The sequence below is a fragment of the Phyllostomus discolor genome, chromosome 3 (assembly GCF_004126475.2).
Source record: "Phyllostomus discolor isolate MPI-MPIP mPhyDis1 chromosome 3, mPhyDis1.pri.v3, whole genome shotgun sequence".
Classification (NCBI taxonomy): domain Eukaryota; kingdom Metazoa; phylum Chordata; class Mammalia; order Chiroptera; family Phyllostomidae; genus Phyllostomus; species Phyllostomus discolor.
This window is the reverse complement of record NC_040905.2, coordinates 87,579,521-87,600,804: the sequence shown is the minus strand read 5'-3', so window position 1 is coordinate 87,600,804 and position 21,284 is coordinate 87,579,521. Positions and strand designations below refer to the sequence as shown.

The 21,284-nt window shown below is 42.9% G+C and overlaps 1 protein-coding gene across 2 annotated transcripts in view; it reads right to left on the bottom strand.

The window, feature by feature from the left end:
- Positions 1 to 1,895: 1,895 nt before the first annotated feature.
- Positions 1,896 to 21,284, bottom strand: part of MEGF10 (multiple EGF like domains 10) — a 173,354-nt gene continuing 153,965 nt past the window's right edge. The window contains exons 17-25 of one of the 2 annotated variants that reach the window (XM_028530034.2): positions 20,038 to 20,166; positions 17,694 to 17,822; positions 15,351 to 15,479; positions 12,932 to 13,168; positions 11,723 to 11,850; positions 10,237 to 10,360; positions 5,674 to 5,718; positions 4,561 to 4,767; positions 1,896 to 3,294 (exon numbers count right to left, since the gene is read on the bottom strand). In XM_028530034.2, the coding sequence (XP_028385835.1) occupies positions 3,089 to 3,294; positions 4,561 to 4,767; positions 5,674 to 5,718; positions 10,237 to 10,360; positions 11,723 to 11,850; positions 12,932 to 13,168; positions 15,351 to 15,479; positions 17,694 to 17,822; positions 20,038 to 20,166 (1,334 nt within the window). In that variant the 3' untranslated portion in view covers positions 1,896 to 3,088. The remainder of the gene's footprint in view (positions 3,295 to 4,560; positions 4,768 to 5,673; positions 5,719 to 10,236; positions 10,361 to 11,722; positions 11,851 to 12,931; positions 13,169 to 15,350; positions 15,480 to 17,693; positions 17,823 to 20,037; positions 20,167 to 21,284) is intronic. The other variant, XM_036020709.1, reaches the window with a different exon arrangement.

The following is a 21,284-nucleotide window of genomic DNA, read 5'->3' as shown; positions in this document are numbered from 1 at the left end:
TTTTGCCACAACATATTTCATGCCAAGATCCTGTGTCAAAATCTTAGACACAGTAGTTTTTGGAATCCCCAGATCAGCTTCTAGTTCTCGCACTGTCAGCCACTGATCTTTGTTGATTGCAGCCTATAGACATTCAACATTCTCAGGTGTTCTGCTTGTTGCAGGCCTTTCAGTATGTGGATCGCTTTCAACAGATTCCTTGACCATCTTTGAAACATTTGTGCCACACTTTTATCTGTGCTGCACTCATTGCATTGTCCCTGAAAGCCTTCTGAGTCATCTAAACAGTTTCCATGGAGGAATGTTCAAGCTTAGTGCAAAAGTTGATGCAGATTTGTCACTCTACTTGCTCAGTCATCTTGAATGCGATGGCCACACAGTACGCAAGCTCACTCAACAGTGTCTACACCCCCCACAGACTAGTTGCATGAAGTCATCATTGTTCATGCATGTGCATTCCAGTCCACTCTCCTTGGCTGCCAGGTTACACCAACATTATGCAAACCATTCTCATTGTATTAATGATGGCTGGACTTTTTCCGGACAGACCTAGTAGTATATCAAAATATCTAGAAAATTTTGACTTCTCAGCTAGATCTCTCCAAACATAATGTGTAGTTTTACAATACCCAAAATGCTATGTCCTGATGTTTGAAAAGTCCTGAGTGAATCCCAATCAGTTAGAACCCCCTGCTCAGGACAGTAGCCATCCTGAGCAATTGACTTATCAGCAAGAATGCTCAGGAAGAGGTGGTACTGCCACTTGGGAGTCTGTATCTGCTGCCCAGGTTTTTTACTTAACTTGCTGTTGCCTTTCCCTCCCTCCTTCCCTCCCTTTCTTTTTTCTTGTAGTAGAATGAAAAAAGAAATAGGTGTTTTTTTTTCTTTTATTTATCTCTAGGGAATAATGAGGAAACAAATTTACTATGGAGATCTGAAGAGATGATCCTTAAAAAAGAAGGGGAAAATGTCATTTTTTCTTACCAAAAAGGACTGTTTATGGCTATTGACTAACAAGCGCCTCCATTAGATGCCTACCCGCTATTGTCGAGGAAGAGTCAGGCAGTGGTTAACTGTTGAAATAAATAGATTGTTTCTAAGGTGTATTCCAGGCAATTCCACATTTTCTTGAATTAACTTTGGGGCTCCCTAAATGACATAGACATCAAAGGAGTGAATGCTCTCAGTGTTTGTTCTGTCATCCAACTGACCAAACCACCACTGCAGGTGCACGTGTGTGACGTGAAGCCACTGGACTTCCCCACTTGGTAACTGGCAGGGACAGAGCCATACTACTGGCAGAATGGGTGTACAATATATATTTTTAATTGACTTACTGAGACAGGACACCACACAGGGTATCTTTAAAAGATTGAGGACCACTGTTTCCTTATGTTGCTTCATCTCTCAGCCCTCACACCGTCCTTCTCATGAGACAACTGACCTGCAGTGAAAATGTTAGTGCCTGGTAAGTACGCACAGGATGAGCATCTGTTCTGGTCTGCCTGGAGCAGTCCATATTAAAGCCCACTGCAGGATAATTATTATAATGCCCTCATTTACCCTCAAAAGTGTCCCAGTTTGAATGACCAATTGTATTATGACCCTAATGAAGGTGATCATCTTTTCAGTTTCAGGCACTGAGTTTGTGGTACTCAGTAACAACACCTTCCTACTCCCCTCCTCCTTGGTTTAACGAAGACTCAAACCCCACAGATCAAAGAACTTCATTTTGGAATACTAAAAAGCTTTTCTATTTCAATTATGTCATTCACCTGTGGTTTCTGTACTATTTTAATAATGACCAATTATAACATATTTGATTTATGTATGTCCATCTCCTCCCTCCAAAAGAAAAAAAGAATGCATTTTTATCAAGCAAAAAGTGGCAGTAATAAAAGAAACAACAAACATATAATATTTTTCATTAACAATTCAAACACTACAAAACATAGAATATACAACTTAAAAATGAAAATACAAATTAAAGAAAAAGGGGGTACATGTCATATTAGCAATGCAAAAGACCAGCTTAAGCATACTTTCTCTAAATCAACAATTAATAAAAGAAAAGTGCCCTTTTCTCAAATACGCATAAAAATATTTCAGTCACTTCTAGGGGAAAATTAATAAAAACTTTCTGCTAATTCTATATTACAGCACGTATTACTAATGGCTTATAAAACTTAGGTGTCTCCTTACACTTAAAATTTACAACCTTTTCCAATCATTATACACTCATTCAATCCAGCCCATCAAAAATAAAATGATTTCATTTCCACATTTATGAAATAACTACTGATATGCTGTGGCTCTCAAGTGGTGTGTATGATGGGGATAGTGATAAGAATAAGGGTGTGGATCTAAAGTGGGCCAACGGTCAAACACAGCGAAAAATCACTTGTCTGGCACATAATGATTCCTGTAAAAATTCCAGTATTCCTAAAATAATCTAATCGTACATTCTTTATTCTAAAAAAAGTCTAAAGTGTTCATATTTAAATTTTTTATCCACGTCTAGAGTTCATTCAGTCTATCCAGTTATGCCACTTGAGAGAATGTTTCCTCCTGGGTTTATATTATCCCTACAACTCTGAGTCCAGCTGAAAAGAAATAAATGAGTAATTGGGACTCGATAATATGCCCCATTTCTCCTACACGTTTAGTGGTTCACACTAAATTTTGTGGTAAACTGCACAATCCTAGGTACAGATCTACAATGCAAATGAGAAAGAAAACATTTTTACCTTAGTATTCAAGCAATAATACCAATGTTCACTGCAACCCACGCCTTTGAAGGAGTTCTGCAAGTTCATGCTCATAGCCAAGATTTTACAGTAAGCCATACTTCATGGGTGCAGTTCTAAACTAACAAGAATGGAAAAAATCACACTGACATTTCCTTCCAAGCCACCTGTACAAAAGGCCTTATAATCAGTCAGCCTCAGTTTTGACCTTTCTGGTTTACATCCAGCAACTGCCTACCAAGTGGATTAACATTCACATAAGGTGGCAAACTTGAGGATGGAGAAGAACTGAACTGCAGTTCTGGAAAGAGTTTCAGTGGCTACCGAGTGGTCCTTTGGTGTCATTCCCTGCTGCTGCTGCTGCTGCTGCTGCTGCTGCTGCTGCTGCTGCTGCCTGCATCCTCTTGCATGGGGGAGGATGAACTGTCTCGGACTGGCAGCAGGTCATAATGGCAAGGGATGTGACTGTTCTTTGGAAGGTCATATGGATCCTGGATGAGATGCCCATTATTGCTGAATATTCCTTGGACAACACTCACTGTAGGTTCTGTGACAACCAAGGACACATTAATTTATCAGCAATGAAAAACACTTAATAAATAGAATATAGCATTGCTTACAAATATCAAACACACAGGAGGAGTTTCTTACAAAAATGAAAGAAAATATTTTAATGACAAATTATCCTGTTAAAAGTAATCGCTACTCTGTTGTGAGCAGACTCACTGGTGCCCACAACTGGTATTCAGAACAAACACCATTGGTTGGGATACAATACTATTGGGTATGGCTGGGATGAAGACATCAAAGGAATATACAGAAACCCTGGATATGAATCACTGACTGAAAAACCCTGGAAATAATCTAGTGCAACCTCTTACTCTACATATAAGAAGACTGAGATCCTTAAAAGTTATCTCAATTCAGGAAACACACATTTATAATGTTAAAACTCAGGCTCTCAGTCCAGTTCCAATCTTACTGTGGTGAGTTTATGGGACAGTTCAAAGGGGACTTGTTACTGACTTTTCTGTAACAGTTCCCTATGCCTTCCATTTTAAAAAGCTGTCTTAATACTTTTAAAATAGTTATATGTGTTCAGTGACATGTCTATAGCATAAAATGAATTACTAGCTACTGGAGTTAAATTAGCCACTTCATTTACAAGTAGTACAGAAGTTTTAAAAATTTAAATCATAAATACTGATAAAGAGATAGACAGTAACAAAAGTTAAAATATATATAGCCCTATTATCCAGTCACTTACAGCCCTGATATATTTCAACTTTCCCCAAATTGTACTTGCAAGGAACAATCAAAATATCTCTAATTTTAAATTGAATTCTTATTCATTTGTATCAGATTCACATCTTAGAATCTTACTGATATATTAGGCAAATTTAAAAGTAAATTGCTTCAATCCTGCTAAAAGCATTATATGAGTATAATGAATGCAGCCAGGAATTGGAAACACCTGTTTAATCTGTGGAACCATTTGTTTTGGCTAAGTCGACATATTAGCTAACACGGTGCACATGCTAGCCCACATGCGGGCTAAAATACTCACTACGGCTGCAAAAGAAAGGCTGGATGACCATGGGAGATAAGAAAACCTTCCTTTAAATGCTCTAAATGGTGTTACCCTGAATAATTATTCATTTGACACCAATTACTATGACCACAGTAAACACAGCTTACCTTAAAAATATGGGCCATTATTGGTATGTGAAATGCTATTGTATTGTCAAAGACGTTGAGGCTGTTTTTTTTTTTTTAAAGGTCTAGAGGTTCTTTTTAGGTTAGGAGAACTTACCAACTTCATAGACATTCTTGTTGGCTGAAGTGGAGCTATTGATCTCTGCATACGGGGAGTCTCGCCGTGCTGGGGACTTCATCTCCACGTAGCCGCACTCTGAGTTTTTGGGGATAAGTACAGGTGGGTCCTTAATCGTGGCATACGGGTTTTCAGAGCTGCTTAGGGAGCAGTTACTTGAATTATACTCAGAATTCTTTCCCAACTCTGTAAAAAGAGATGGTGGAAAAAAATGAAATGGTATTTCATGAATGTTATTTTTAATTTTATTTTGCAATTACAGTTTACATTCAATATTATTTTGTATTAGTTTCAGGTGTACTGAAAATGTTATTTTTTTCTTGGTGATAATTAGTTGGACAGTTTTTCTTTGTAGCTAGTTTTTTAAATTACATACACTGAATATAATATGAAATGTTGTTTACTTGTGTTGGAGCATATTTTCTGTAAAATCAGTATAGAATATATTAAAAAGCTACAAAGGAATTTTAACTCTCCTCTGCGGTAAGTACCAATATAAAAATCATGGATTTGATTTCATTTTGATGATCACACTCAAATAAAATTAATTCCATTCTATTTTACTAATAGTCTCCAAATTCTGAAAGGCTTCCATCAAGAAACCACCTATTGATGGACCCAGGAGCCCAAGAAGGTTCTGTTATCATAGTGAGGAAGGCATCTGTGCTGTGAGGGTTCCTTGCAAAACTTTCATCCTGGGCACCTGAAGTTATTACTCAAATTCTTCCTGAAGAATAAATAGGTGAACATGTAACCATGCTGATCTCTTCCTATTTTCCCTGCTATTTCTCTTTCTCCCCCATCAGCCATATTTCTTTTGAAGGAAATATGAGTGTTTCCCCAGCAAACTGAAACCTCTGTTTCGTCGAGATTTCATAGACTTAAGCTCTAACTAGATCTACTTGTGGCCACTGTCTTGCAGTCAGTCAGACGTGTTTATGTGTTTGTTGGAACAACCACATGAACAATTCTACATTTTCTCTACATTGCCACTCTTGTTCATTTAGCAAATGAACAAGATTATCTCAGTCTCTGAAATATATTAAATTGTGATTTTGATCAATGTATTTCTTCCTCAAATTCACACCATACCTTTCAAGGATTTTCCCATATAACCTCTGTCCAGTCCAAAAGCACCTGTGTTAAAGGAAGAAAAAAAAATACCCAGTGAGCCCTGGCTGGTGTGGCTCATTGGATTGAGTGCTGGCCTGTGAACCAAAGGGTTCGATTCCCAGTCAGGACACATGCCTGGGTTGCAGGCCAGGTCCCTAGTCGGGGGTGCGCAAGAGGCAACCGCACACTAATGTTTCTCTCCCTCTACTCCCCCCTTACCCTCTCTATAAAAATAAATAAATAAAATCTTTAAAAAGTACCCAGTGAGAACTGAAAGCAAGAGAAAGCCCATCTGACATCCCAGGGTCGTAACAGAGGAAGGTGGTTGGGTGGCCACTTCCTTCCCATGCAGGGCTTAAAGCAGCAGCCTAACCCTAGGCTGCTGCTTTCCAAACCGTGACACCAAATCGCTCCTGCCACATAGCCCCAGTGTTCAGAATTTAAAAACACACATATCATTCTCTTCTGCTCAGTTACTGTGACTTTGGGAAAGGCTGGTCAATACAGGGTAGAAACTGAAGGTGAGACGAATCAGTACACTTGGTTCCAAGTTGCACCGTAGAAAGTACATCTCAGGACTGGAACTGAGACGAGAAACTTAAATTTCATCACTTGCTAGCCACTTTCAGCAAGATGATCGACTCCCTGACTGTCAATTTTCTTATCTCAAGATGAGGAAAACAAAACCTGCCTCCCAGGCCTCACAGGGCTGTGGCGGTCACCACGTGAAAATGAGTGCAGGCTTGGTAAACTCGGACGTGCCACAGAAATGAATGGTGTTTCAGCCACTGTAACACATACTGTGTCTCAGCTTCAGTCTATCTGTGAGCCTTCCATGGCCTTTTAAATTATCTTTGAAGGGAATGTGATGAATTTGGGTTAAAAACAAAGTAATGACTCATGATGAATGTTCAAATAAGCATGAGAATGGGAAAGAGATGAGTCCCTACCTACTGTGTGTGTGTTTCTTAGAGTGATGTTCAGCTCAAGTTCTGGTGGCAATTCCCTGTTAGGGGCACACATTTGTAGACAAAGGGGGGTTCAGTATTTGTGGGACAGGAAATGGAAATGTTTTCCTTTCTCAGGCACACTTTCTTTGCTTTGGGCTGTGAAGGCTAGACCAACTCTCGGCTGGTGGGAAAGGCACTGAGTTACACAGGAAGGCAGAACAAAAGGATGTGTAGGGAAGAATTAACCTTACCTAAGAGAGGTATGGCCCTTGCCCTTGGTTCCTGGGAGGTGGTCTCTAAGTTCTTGGAATGTCCTGCCCAGTAAGAGTGTTTTTGTTTACCTGGGGGCCTAGGGCTACACTGGATAGTCCAACGAAGTGATTGATGGGGGAGGGGGCTGGGCCACTTGGTATCAGCTCAACCTCCAGAGGGGCTGGAGACTAAAGGTCAACCCCATGGGCAGTAAACCATGTCTACGTGACCAAGCCCCCATAAAAACTCCAGACACCAAGGCTGAAGTGAGCTTCCCTGGCTGACAATACCTCATGTGTACTGCCACACACTGTTGCCAGAAAGAGTCAGTACTTTCCATGATTCCACTGGGAAAGGGCGACTGGAAGTGTCATGCTTTGACCCTTCCTGAACTCTGTCCCGTATCCCTTTCCTTGACTGAGTTTAATCGGGATCCATTCATTGTGATACACTGTGACTATGGGGATAACAGTGCTTGGTGAGTCCTGTGAGTCTTTCCAGCAAGTTACTGCTCCTGAGGGTGGTCATGAGGATTCCCAGACTTTGTAAAGGGACCCAATGAAGATGGGCAGGGGCTGTGACCTCTGAGAGCCCCCTATCAAGGAACTCTATATTACTCTTTGCCAGATTCCCTTAGCCATTTCCAAAGTGTGCCACAGTCTTATTAAATGTACATCTTGGCTTTAGCTTGCAACAGGCCTTCCTCAGAGGGTTAAAAAGAGCAGCATGGGGTGGAGGGTAAATTAGGGAACAAGAGTTGGGGCTGTGAGACCAAATACTCCCACCGGATTCGCTTCACTGCCTTTGAAAATCAGGGTGCTGTTTTAACAAGGGAGCAGGTAGGTTCTCCATAAACTCCCATCTGTCCAAATCCCTGGACAGGTGCTTTCAAATGCTCAGTTTAATCGACAATGAGCCAGAACATGATCATTATCCTGATTTTACAAATGAGCAAATCCTTGAGAGGAAGCTTGACCTAGTGTCATATCAAAGAACCAGAAACTGATCTCTGGGCTTTTTTGTCAAGTTCAGGGCTCTTTCAACAATATCACCACATCTTTCCCATCATTTAAAATACCTACACACTTCATCATCTACCATGTGCCTTACTCTGTTCTTTGTAAGAGAAGACATTTTCTGTGCAGCAATTTTAAAAGGACATTAAGTGCAGAATTGTTCTTGGAATAGAACAAACCAAGGAGATTCAGAATTTCCAATGAAGATGTTATGAGCCCTGGGTCTCACTGAGACAGAAAGCAGGGGTTTATTCGTGACAACTGCAATGACTGTGTGTTCTGGAGTCAGAACAAATTACAGTAGGTGAAGGTGGAAACAGAAGACTTTTCCCTGAGGAGTATTTTGTTGTATTTTACTGAATATCAATGTAGGTACTTCTTTGAGCTAAATTATTAATGTAATTTGGAATTTTTCAAAGCCTCCTTCATGTTAAATAATCTCACCAAAAAGTATGTTATAAATCAGTATACTGTGAATAAGTATATCTTTATTTTTGAGAGAGAGGAAGGGAAGGAGAGAAACATTGATGTGAGAGAGAAACATCAGTTGGTGGCCTCTTGTGTGTACCCCAACTGGGGACCAAACCCACAACCCAGGCATGTGCCCTGACTGGGAATTGAATCCATGACCCTTTGCTTTGTGGGACAATGCTCAACTGACTAAGCCATATCAGCCAGGGCTAAATATACATATCTTATAATTTTACTATAAGTGTGTAGAAATACCATTCGATTGGTAATATTGGTATAGAATGCAAATAAAAATGAACAATTCATACTCATTTTCCTTCTTAAACATTTGCATTTCTGTAGCAAGAGGGGATGTCAGAGCCCATGGGATGGGTTCCCACATCTGGCTCAGGAGACTGAACACACACGGTGTTCACAGAAAGATCACAGGGGGAGCAGTCGGAAGCCCAACTGTGGGACCTAGCTTTACCTGCTTCCTTCCAGTTAACCTGTCTGTGCTTCCCAGCTTTTCCCTCCATAAAACAATGCTCATGGAAGGGCTCATCCATTAGGGGTGCCAGACTTAGCAAACAAAAGCACAGGGAGGCCGGTTAAATTAAATTTCAGAGAAACAAGAAATAGTTTTTAGTATCAGTATGCCCCAGGCTTATTTGAAATTCAGATTTAACTGGGTTTCGTGGCAACCTTACCACTAAATAAATACACATAAAGGGGTTTGTTAACCATAAGGCACCCCACACACGTTAGTTACTATATCAACAAGCTCCTCCTTGAAAATTAGGTACACATGCTTGGAAGTGGCACCCCCTACTTGCTGGGGTATCACAGCAGTTCTTTGTGTGTGGTCCAAGATCCTCAGCCCCTTTGCAGAGGGCTGTGTGATCAAAGCTTTTCTCGTAGTAATGTAACAACACTTTTTGCCTTTTTTACTCTCCTCCTCTCTCGAGTACATGGTGGAGTTTTCTAGGAGCCGTACCAAGTGTGAGGTCACTACTGTTCGAATGCAGAGCAGAATGAAAGTCTAGTTCTCCTTTACTAAGTCATATGTTAAAGAGATTTACAAAGGTGTTAGAGAGTGCCACTCTTCTATTTTTTGGAAAATGAAGTAATTTTTTAAAAATGCATCTTATCATGATACGAGATGATTATTATAAACAAATTAATAAACACTTTAAATGTTCTCAGTTTTAATTTGTAATACAGTTAATATCAACAGCTATTCCCCATATTGACAGAAGTTCTTTGGGGTCCTTGATAACTTTTAAGAGTGTGTGAAAAGGTTTTGATTCCAAAATGCTTGAGAACCACCGACTTACTCTATCCCTGTTGGTATCTCCATTTCCTCACGGAACAGGGGAAGGGGCCTCAAGGGCGGGTGCCCACAGGAAAGGAGAACCAGGAAGAGTCCACAAGCTGGAACCCAGCTGATTAGATTTAACTCCCAGGTCTACCATTCAGCAGGATTTGAGACTTTGCACAAGTTACTTAACCTCTTTAAGACTCAGTTTCTTAATTGTAATGTGCAGATGAGGATGATAATAATAATGCCTCACTATTAGAGTACTTAGGATAATTAAGCAACTTAAAATAGAGAGTTCAAATGTAAGCTACAAGCAGGCAGACATCCTTATTTCATTTTATCATTCCTGGAACACAACAGAAACTCAATTAATGCTGAATAAATAAGGCACTTGGGAGAGTATTAAGCCCCATAAGCCCCATATGGGGGCTAAGTTTGTTATTTCGTCTTTTTTCATGCATGTTTGTAAGAGATCACTTTGGCACAGATGTAACCCTATGGCTCTGTGAGGTGACTGAGACCAGCGTGGTGAGCACAGCGGCGGAGAGCTCACCCAGCTCGTTGAGGTAGCCGCCGTGTTTCCAGTCTGCGGGCAGCGTCCCTGTGCAGTCCACCACGGGGCCTCGCTTTCCAGGATTCACGTTTTTCAGATTCACAAACAGCTGGTTGTTTTTTGACTGTTAAAAATATAAACAACAGAAGGTGTAAGAAGAGACCCCAATGTGGCATAGCACAACACTGCTGATCTGGGGGAAGGCAGTCCATGGTAGGTGTCACGACTGGTTCTTACACGAGGCTGGGCCGAGGGCCAGGGGTGCCCGTGTCTGACCTGCAGGGACATCGGGGGCAGCTGGAGTGGATGTCCCATGTCCCCAGCTGTTTCCTCTACTGCCTTGGCTTCTTCATTTCATGTTACTCTGTACCAGCTAGAGCTTTTGGGGGCTTACACACATGGAACTTTAAACAGAAAAAACAAACTCCTGGTTGGATCTCTCCCATCAAACACTGTACGATCTTGTATGAGTCACCAGTGACTCTTAGCAATTTTCTTAGCTATAAATATGAGGATAAGATTATCTACTTTGCCTCTCTCCCGGAATGTGAATGAGAACAAATGAAATGATGCACATGAAAGTCTCCGGGGAATGTGGAGTGCTATTTAACTCTGAGGCACTATAATTAAAATCCAGCTGCATTAACTTAATTGCAAGTGAATTCATCTTATTAGCTTGGTTTTCTTCTAAGAGAGAGCTGGAATTCAACAACAGAGACTGGAAATATAATCCGGGTGCGACTGGAAGGGAGAAGTGTTTGGGATTTCGGAGAGCTGTGGAAGGGACCTGGGGTGTGCTGGGTGGTCCTACAGAAACAGCTCGGGTCCCCGCCAGCCTTCGGTCTCCACCATCTCTGTACATCTGCGAAATGGGGGTAACACTTCTGATTCATAGGATTGGTGTGAAAATTAAGGTAGTTTCTTTTGTAAAATAATTAGAAATGCTTGCTATTTTGTTTCTGTTTGATCATTTTTGAGCTACAAAAATGCAGTTCCATGTGGTTCAGCCTAAACAAACATACACTATTGTTGCCGTCATAGAAGTACCAGCCAGGAAAGGGCACCAGGAGACAGGTGGTCAGAAAAGACAAACTTGGCAATTTTACCCAGGATTGAGCCTGCTATAGTTCTCCCATGTGGGATATTATTTCTAAACCTCATGCAATATTAGAAACATTTTTCCAAAGAGGAGCAATGGAAACAGCACGCACTGCAGAGACAGGGAGGCCTGGACGCACAGTGCAGCTGCCTCACCTGCTCGCTGGGGAGCTGTGTTTAGAAGTGACTTACATCCTCCATTACTCAGGGTTTTTATCATTAAACTTGAGATCCTGACACACACACACTTTCAGGATTGTTTAGAGGAATAAATGAGGTAATAGGGAGAAGAGCCTGGAAGAGCCTCTGGCAGACAGCGGCCCTCCATACCTGCCATTCGTTTCTCTCCCCGCTGCCGACCCGCCACGCCCGAGCCATTCCCTCTCACCTTGCCGATGGTCATCCTGTCCCTGTTGTCGATGTGAGGGGATGTGGCGCACTGCGTAAGGGTGTGGTAACTGGGGTTGGTGAAGTAATGGCTGTTTGCGTGTCCGCCATTGCTGTGAGGAAGAGTTTCTGCAAGCAGAGAAGGAGAGGATTAGGATGGCAGGCTCCCCTAAATCTGGGTAGAAAAAAAGAGAAGCGAAACAATGAGAACAAATGTTTGGACTGCTTCCATTGCACAAGCCGGGCAGAATACCCTCCTGCCCAGTACACTCAGCAAAACTTCTAGACGCAGCGGGAGTCTGACTTCCTACCTGTCTCCTCGAAAAGTGTGAAAATATCCAGAGATAACAACCTGCTTTTTGCTGTAGGGCTTGTACAAGCTGGGAATGCATCACTTTGAAGCCACTTCTGCTGTAGTTTTCCTCCTTTTTCTTCTCTTTTTTTAAGCTCTTGAGTTCTTGACAGTATTTTGCACTACAGCACTCTGTACAGCTACTTCATGCATTCCCACAATCAGTGCACGTATAAACATGTGACATCCTTGAACTCCTTGAGTAATTGCACCAAAATTAATAAATATTTTAAGTTTCTAAATTCTTCATTTTAAGTGGCTACTTCTGATGACTGACCGTGTCACTTAAAAATTTACTTTTATGGGGACTTGTTACCAAAAGGAAGATTTAATAATTTTCTTAAAGAAATGCCCTGGTTCTTGCTAAAACCAAAACACTGTTTCTTATGTATCTTGGTTGCTGTGTAGTTAATGATGGGTGTGGGCTCAGGGACAGGCTGCAAGGAATGTGGGAAGAGCCCAAGGCCAGAGACAGAAGACCTGGCCCTCCTGCTGGTCCGCCCCATGGCCTTGGGAAAGTTACAGCCACCCCTCCTCTCCCCTCTCTGTCCCCCCCATATGACAAAAGCTCGGGACTGGGCACCCAATGAAGCTTCTTCCAGGTTAAAATCCCCAAAGTCTAAGCAATCACATAATGAATCTAACTTAAAAACCCTCCCAGAAGATAACAGTAATGATGTTACTACTGTTAACATCCAAACCACATCTCTAACAACATACCTTTTCCAAACATAAGATTTTCTCAGGGCTAACTGACTGTAACAGCAGACAGCACTGCCAAACACTCAGTTTCAGAGGACCAGGTAAGAAAACCTTACTTTTCAAGGAGGAACATGCCTCTGAGGACCGCAGTCTTACCTGAGATGGCATAGTCTGCATTCATGACCCTCAGGGCGGGGGTGTAGGTCACCGCTGGCATGCTCGACTCCTTTCCCTTCTGCTTGTGTCTATAAATAATGAACAGCGCCAGCAGGAAGAGGACAACCAGGACGAGAATGATGATGCCCGCAATGGCCCCGATCTGGTAGGAGTCAGCAGGGAGGGCCGTACTGGTTCTGCTTAAGCTGTTCAGATTTCCAACTATTATAACACCAGCTAAAAAAGGGAGAAAAGGAGATTGCAGTATGGATGACAATGCGCTGGATAAATGTTTGATCCCTAGCTATAAAACTCTCCCGCTGTGCTAAGACCTGGATATTTTCAGTTCATGAAATGTTAATTTGGAAACAAAGTGTGAAGGAACAACGAACCTTCCCCATTTTCAGATGTGTTATTGGCTTGTCTGTGCCCAGAGAAAGGCTGCTTGAAGCCTCAAAAAAGAGGAGTTCCTGAACCCCAAGATTCATTAGTAGGATTTGGGAGTTTCTCATATATTTCAGATTAAACACTTTGACAATGAATTGGGATTAATACCTCATCTAATTTTTATTGTGCTTTATTATACAGTATTGAGGTTACGAAGGGCTAGCACCTGAGTGTCTCAACTAACTTAATTTTATGTCTATCTTTAGCATTTTTAATAGTAATTTTCCTTCCAAGAAAGAATAACTCTATTTTAAATCTAGTCTAAGACCAGGAGTTATATTGATTTCAGTGGGTTTTTACTTCGGAAGATACTGTTCTATGCAGTTATTTTCCATGATAAAGGTCTGTTCCAACAGTACCTGATAACATCACCCTAAATCTTACTCATTAAAAGTCAAAATTCAGTTTTCCACAGCTCTTCCTCTTGTTTCATCAAGCGAAGACACAAAAGGTATGGATCGAGAGTCAATAAAAATTGATCCAGATATCCTGAACCTCCCCTTAAGTTCTTAAGCTGCAATTTTATCACCTGAAAATGGGGAACGGGCCTCCATGAAGGTGCTTCCGGCTCAATGTCCCTACAACCTTACTATTCTCCATGCCAGACCTTATTGTAAGACAGCCTGCCCTGAAAACAGGGCGCCAAGGCCAGCGCGGTGCAGCAACAATGTACGTGTGATGACGGTGTGACTGTGGAACACAACCCCCTGCTGCTGTGGCACTCAAACATAAGCCAAGGCGTGTAAACGTTGCAGTGTGAGCGGAGAGGAAGTGAGTCCCTACTCGATCTATAGCACAGGATGACTCTGCCTGCAACACCATGTGAACCCTAAAGCCTTGACGCCCTGTGAGCTCATTACACTTACCACCTCTGAAGGGCACTGCACACAGTAGGCACTCTCAGGGGTCATGCTTGGAACCATGAGAAGCACTTTCTCAAAGGCCCCGTTGACCCAGAAGCCGACCAAGTGGGACGATGACTAGGAGAAGTGTCCCCAGGTGATTGTGACACACATCCTAGTCAGAAACTATGGGTACACGTTTCTTAACAAGATAGACACATGACTATCATGTGACCCGATCATTCTACTCCTGCTAATTTACTCGAGAAATGCAGGCATGTGTCCATATAAAAATGTGTTACGCTATTGCAGATAGCAGCCTTATCTGTAACAGCCAAAGGCTGGAAACAATCCAGATGTCCATCAACAGGTGAACAGGTGCACAAATTATGATATCGTCCATGCAGTGCAATGAAAGCAATGAAAGACAATCAAACCACTGACGTACACCACAACACGGTTTCATTTTGAAATAATTACACCGAGTAAACAAAATCAGACCAACAAAGTATACAGTATAATTCCATTTATATAAAATTCTAAAAACTGCACTAATCTATAGTGACAGAAAGATCAGTGATTGCTTGGGACCCAGGGTTCTGTAGGGGTGGCAGGGAGGGACAAGATGAAACTTTTGAGAGTGATATATATATTAATTACTTTTATTGTGGTGACAATTTCATGGATGTGTACATGTCAGATTTTATCAAATTGTATAATCTGTGTTACTGTACATATGTGTAGTATATAGGTATATATAGTGTATCTTTATATAGTATAGTTATATGTGTATTGCTTTTTATAGGTTATTTATACCTCAGTAAGTCTGAAAACATTTGTAGGCACCATGGAAAGTTCATGAACTTTGGAAAACTTGACATCAAAGCCCTGATATATGCTATAGTAGCTGTATGAACTTGGGCCAATTACTCAACCTCTCTAAGTTTTGGTGTTTTCATCTGTAGGAGATGAACAATAAGGCATCCACCTGGCAACTAAATAAATAACCAGCTGTGCCTTGCAGAGTCCTGGAGAGGAGAACGTCAGAGAACACAGGTGAAAACCCTCAACGCCAGGTGGCAGGTGGCAGTCAACATGTGGTGCTGGTTATTATTTACTAGCATCCTTACCTTGATCACACCGTGCCCCCTTCCATCCTGGGCTGCAGTAACAGGTCCCAGTGATGTGGTCACAGGTGGAGTTGTTCAGACAGTCGCATATCTGGCGGCAGCCGTAGCCATATGTGCCTGCAGGGCACTCTGAGAAGGAAATGGAAGTCCAGGACAGCTCGTCAGCCCTGGGAACCTGGGGTACGGCTGCCTCATACAGTATGACCCTGTGTGTCTGAGGGCCAGCTCTCTCTGGGGATCCCTGTTCAGGAAGACTCGTACTCCTGAATCACAGTGGGACTCACAGGCCAGGTGACATACAGCTGGAGACAGTGCCCCTCGTTACAGCTCCTGATACTTCCAGCCTCTATGTCCCCACCTCGAGGATGGGTGGGTACAGAGTCTGTGGCATCCCAAGGGGACTGATAAAGATGGTCACTACGGGCAGCCTGAGATGACCTCACCAGACAAAACTGTGGGATGGAAGGGGGCTACACTGAAAAGTATAAAGTAAAGATGCTTCTCTGCAAACAAGCATATCTTACTATAGACTCGGGATCCTACCAGCGGCACATTCTGACTCAGGTTAGCTGGCAGAGGGGAAAGATGGGCGAGTTTTGTTAATTTTCTAGGTAAGAATTTCACTTACCATAGAATGGCTCAAAAATAGGATTTGCAGGTGGAAGGCTGACAGACTGAAAGAATGGGATTGTTACAATGTAGTCTTACTAAATTTGGGCATAAATTTCAAAGAATAGCATAGGCATATGAAATCTAAAAATCATGACAATACAGTGATGTTTTTGCAAAGTGAGCAGCAGGGGGCAATGTGCCATTACTCTCGGAATTCTCTGTCCAACACGGGGCTTCTGTCTGGAATGAGCACTGGGACGGTCTAATGTGACATTCAGAATAATCACTGAAGCACTTATGAGTCTTTTATGTGATAAAACTGGTTATAGTCCGCCATTCAAGTGAAAGTCATTTTAGAACTTATTTTGGTTTTTATGCATGTACTGGAGTGGGCAAAAGTAGCTTTATAATTGTTTGCAAAAAAAAAATTCCATAATGAATAAATAATAATATAATAAACTGTTTCACCTACTTACAACTATAAAGCTACATTTGCTCACCCCTGTATGTATGTGCACACATGTTTAGACATTTGTACACATACAGACAGTATTTACATATACATAGGGGTGTGCAAGTAACTCTCTGACTCGGCACCTCTTTCATGATTACATGAACTAGCAGAGCAAAGCTAAAACTCGGCCTTCTCCATCCAGGCAGCTTTCTGGACGTCACTCTTGTCATAACTGCCAGGTGGGAGGATGCACACAAATATTCTAGGGTTTAGCACATGTCATCCGGCAGTCCAGTGGTGCGGTAAGGTGCGGGGGGGGGGGGGGGGGGGCGGGAGAGTGATGCTTTACTGACAAAGTCCTGCTCAGCTGATCCATCTCTCTAGGCCACGTGGCTCCCACACCCAGTAATCTCTGCTTCTTCCTTCCCAGGACCATGCCTTCTGGTGAGCAGGTAATCTCCTGCTCCTTCCCCTGCCATTACGATTAGAAAGTGAGTCCCACACAGCTCCTCTGAATACCAGAAGTCACAGAGGAAAAGAACAATAAACTGATCTGAAGTACTTAGTCTAAGATGAAATGTTCTCATAACCCTGTGAGCAGAGGCACAGCTGGTGGGACAGAAATGGGAAGCCAAGGGTGGGTAACTCCAATGGAGCATATTTTCCCAAGATGAGGCTTTTGGAACAAAATTTTAAGGCAATATATTATCCTGAAGGAGGTCGTTGAGATTCCGATGAGAAGCTGTTAGTAGAGACGTAGAGAAGCACTTTCTAAATGAGGTTGTTAAGTGTGGCCGTGCTTGCATAGCCTTACGTGCTCACGCTTAGTGGGTCCCTGCCTCCTGCACACCCAGCCTGGCCCCACCAAGAGCACCCTCCTCCCATGAGAGACTTTGGCTCTGCCTTTGCTGTGAAGAAAGCTCAACTGGCTCTTTTAAAGCTCTGAGCATCCACGTTCCAAAAATAAGGAGAGGAAGAGGGAGCCAGGATGAACAGATGGAAAACTTGAATTCTGTCTTCAGTCGTGTAGCCACACCCCCTCCACCCAGAGCACTGAGTAGTTGGTTACTCAGAAGAAGAATTTTGAGAGAAAAGACAGCCAGCAAAGATCCGAAGGTAGCCAGGCCTTTGAAGGGTAAGTCAGCTATGCTGGTGACCAGCCATCAGCTCACACAACTTCAAAGTTGCGAGTGCTGCCTTATTATCTTCAGGCATCTAGGAAAAGTGATTCTGGATGGAATAAAGACCGTCGAGAGATGTCACGCTCTCATACTCACTCTGTTCACAGTGCTTCCCCATGAACCCCGTGCGGCAAGTACACTGCCCAGAGATATGGTCACAGTCTGCTCCGTTTTGACACTGGCATACCAACGCACAGTCCTTTCCATAAAACCCCAGGGGACATCCTGTGTGGGGGAAGAAGGACAGCAGGGGTCAAGAGGCTGAGAAGAAACACAGCTCTTGCTTCCAGTGTTTTAAAAAACCTTGAGCCACTAGAGAGTGAATGAAGACAGTAATACACATGTCAGCTTGTCACAAAGCCTTCTTTGAAGTCCCAAGAAGGGGTTCTTGTGAGGAGGTTGTCATTCGTAAGCAGGAGGCAGAACAGTTTTATACCTGGCAGTTTAACCATTCCTGGTACCCTGGAGGCAAGGCTGGTTGGTGTCTTCTAACAAGGCATCCTCAACCCTGCAGAAGTCTGGGGCATTTCCTTTCACTCTTTCATTCAGCTACTAGAATCCTGGACTCAAATGCCATGGACTGAAAAGAGTAGTTTATATTCAAATGGCCTGTATATGCTTTTACTTTCGGTATAGAATGTCTTCAGTTCTGCTACTCACCCTGCCTGCTGTATCCGGTACTAACTTTGGCGATATGATCTCCTGCACCAGCGATATGTGGTAGAGTGCTGAAACCCTGCACTCCACAGGACCTTTATAAACAAGCAGTAAAGCTTCCCATTGCTACAGAGTTTTCAAGACGCGGACCACTGGGACCCTGGGGCTGAGCACCTGCACAAGCCCTGCTGGTGCTCACAGGCCTGCAGCCGTCCTGTGAGAGGGTTTCACGTGGCACGAAGAGGGCCCCATGGCACAAAGAAATCTCCCATACTTGGTTCATGGCTGTTTCCCAAGCATCACGTGTGTCTTTTATAAGTGTTTCTTGGAGGGAGTTGTTTTTTTTTTTTTAAATTTTTGAGAGCTCAACTCTCAGAAATAGAGGCAGACACAGATACCAGAATGCGACCACAACCACAATTGCCATTGTACTTATTTAGCACCAACTTGTGCCGGACTCTTCTCGCACATGCTCTCACTGCAGCTTCATGGCAGCCCAGAAACACAGGGGTGGGCGAGCCCCCTCTGCATGTGGGGACTGAGCCCTATGTGCCCTGTGTCCCAGCCAGCAAATGGCGGGGCAGCAGGGCGATGACCCACATGCAGGGGGGCCTGGCTCCAGACCGTGGCGCCTCCCACTGTGTTGTGGTGCTTCACTTCAGAAGTGCCTCTGACTGAGGCAGGTCCTAATTCAGGAATTATAAATAATAACATAAGTGCTTTTCCCTAAGGAGCTCAAAAACCTGTGTGTACATATATAAATAAATATATATGTGTACATACATACACACCCCATCTCAGCAGAAAATGCCTGGGACAACCTTCCTGCTTGCCAATTCTCCCTTTCAAATCATGGCTCAAGGCCCTTACCTTTTCCCAGAAAGTTTCAAAAGACTTGTTCAGCCTATTCTTTATGTGCTCTCATTAGTATTAGACAAGAATTGCCTAATTTCTAACTCATCTTTCCTCCTCCACTCATTTCTATGATTTAAAGTTATATATTAGTACTAATGATAATCATAATACATGCTTTCCTGTCTTTTCTCATTTATTCAATCAAAGACAAGGGGGAAGAGAATAGTTTTTTATCCCCAATGGTGCCAAGCTGTGGAATACTTTGCACATTATGACCTGTGACACTAATAACCTCATTGAAGAATAAATGGTTAGGACACAGTGGAATATAAAATGGACAAAAAAACCCCCTACTGATTTGAAAGCATGGTTCCACACTGGTATCACCACCTGGAGAATTGTAAGAAATGTGAATTCTCAGGCCCTACCCCAGACCTGCAGAACCAAACAGTCTGGGAGTGGGGCCAGCTAAGCGAGCCATCAGGTGGTTCGGAAGCCCCCTGAAGTTCAAGGCCCACTGAGCCCGACCTTCTCCGAGAGCACACATTAGGTTGGGCAGCCAGGCTTCTTGTCTTCACTTACTTTCTAATCACCGTCACTTATCCTAACCTCTGTGCTGATAGAATACTCGGTAGGGAGTTTGAGCCACATAAATTGGGTCTGGTTACAGAAGAGAGGAAAAAGAAACTGCACACCGTAACACATAGCCCTGATCCACCTCAGTGCCCTGATGGGACACAGAGACAGAAAACCTGGAATGTGGCAGCTCTTAACCTCTCAGAGAGACTTAGATGCCTAGAGGTCATGGGTAGACGAAATACTCCAATGCCAGGAAAGCCTTCTGAGGTCTGCTCGTGTGTGCAAAGGGTGAGGCTGTGTCCTCCGGGGGTGTGGTTCTCTTGGTGGGTTTGGACGGCTGGCCGCTTACTCTGAGTGCAGTAGAGCCCTGTCCAGCCGGGAGTGCATTTGCATTCCCCGTCGTAGGCGCTGCAGAAGGCCCCGTTGTGGCAGTTGCATGTGTGGATGCAGTTCGGGCCCCAGTGGGCGGGTGGACAAGCTGAAACCACAATGTACATGGGGGGATCGGTTAGAGTTCTGAGGCCAGCACCTGGCAGGGAAAATTCTACCCACTCTCCCATACCCTGCATGTGAGAGATATGCTGTGTGTATCAGGACTGGGAAAGCTAGCTGCTCCAGATCTGACTCAGACCCAGACGGCAATGCTAACTGCAACAGGACCCTCATCCTTGACATATGCGTCCATTCGCACGCAGACTGCAGAGTGAGGCAAAAATCATCACCAGTTTACAGATTTGGTCATTTGCCAAAGGCACATTTAGCACCTCTGTGCCCAGCACTGTTCAGGGGACAAAGGAGATAGCAGGGCACAAGATAAAGTTCAGGCTACCCTCTGAAGGTTTATAATTTAGTAGCGAAGGCATGAAAACCAGCCAGCCAACTGAAAAACCAATGGCAATAAATACTATGGAAAAAAATAATAAAACAGGTTCAGGGGGAAAAGAGTGATGAAGTTGTTTCTTAATGCCTCTCTAAGGAGGGGCTGCTTAAGCAGAGATCAGACAGAAAAAATGATGTGACTTGAGAGAGGTTAAGGGACTCAAGGTCATGTAATTCATGTCTTTGATCTCGAAATCTAGCACTTGTCAGCCTAGAGTTATCACTAGAGGCTTGATTTAAATGTTAAGGTTCCCAGTTGTATGTAAGAATTGGTTTATTTGTAAAACTTCTTAATTAGAAAAAGCAGAAAACCATACTAAATCTTCAGTTACCTGAGATTCAATCTAGGAGTTTTAAAATCTTAGGTTTGAAAAAAGGTGAACTAAGTCTTAGAAGGGGGTCATAGTCCATTGAAGGGCCGTCAGAACCTCAGATAAAGCATCTGTGAAATCATAATGTAAGGTTATGGGGTAAAATGATTTCATTTACAAAAAAATAATAAAAATCCTTTCATTCATACTAATGTTCCAAGGACATAGCTACTTAAAAGGAGGACCACCTATAATTTCTCCATGGTCACCCAGTTGGGAATATGGTCCAATACAAACAATGAATAAATCCGAAATATTTTTTTAAGTGAAAAAAAAATCTTCCATGGTTGTGTGACCATTTTTCCCCCCTAGAAGCAAGGGAAAAATAATATCTGACACTTGGGGT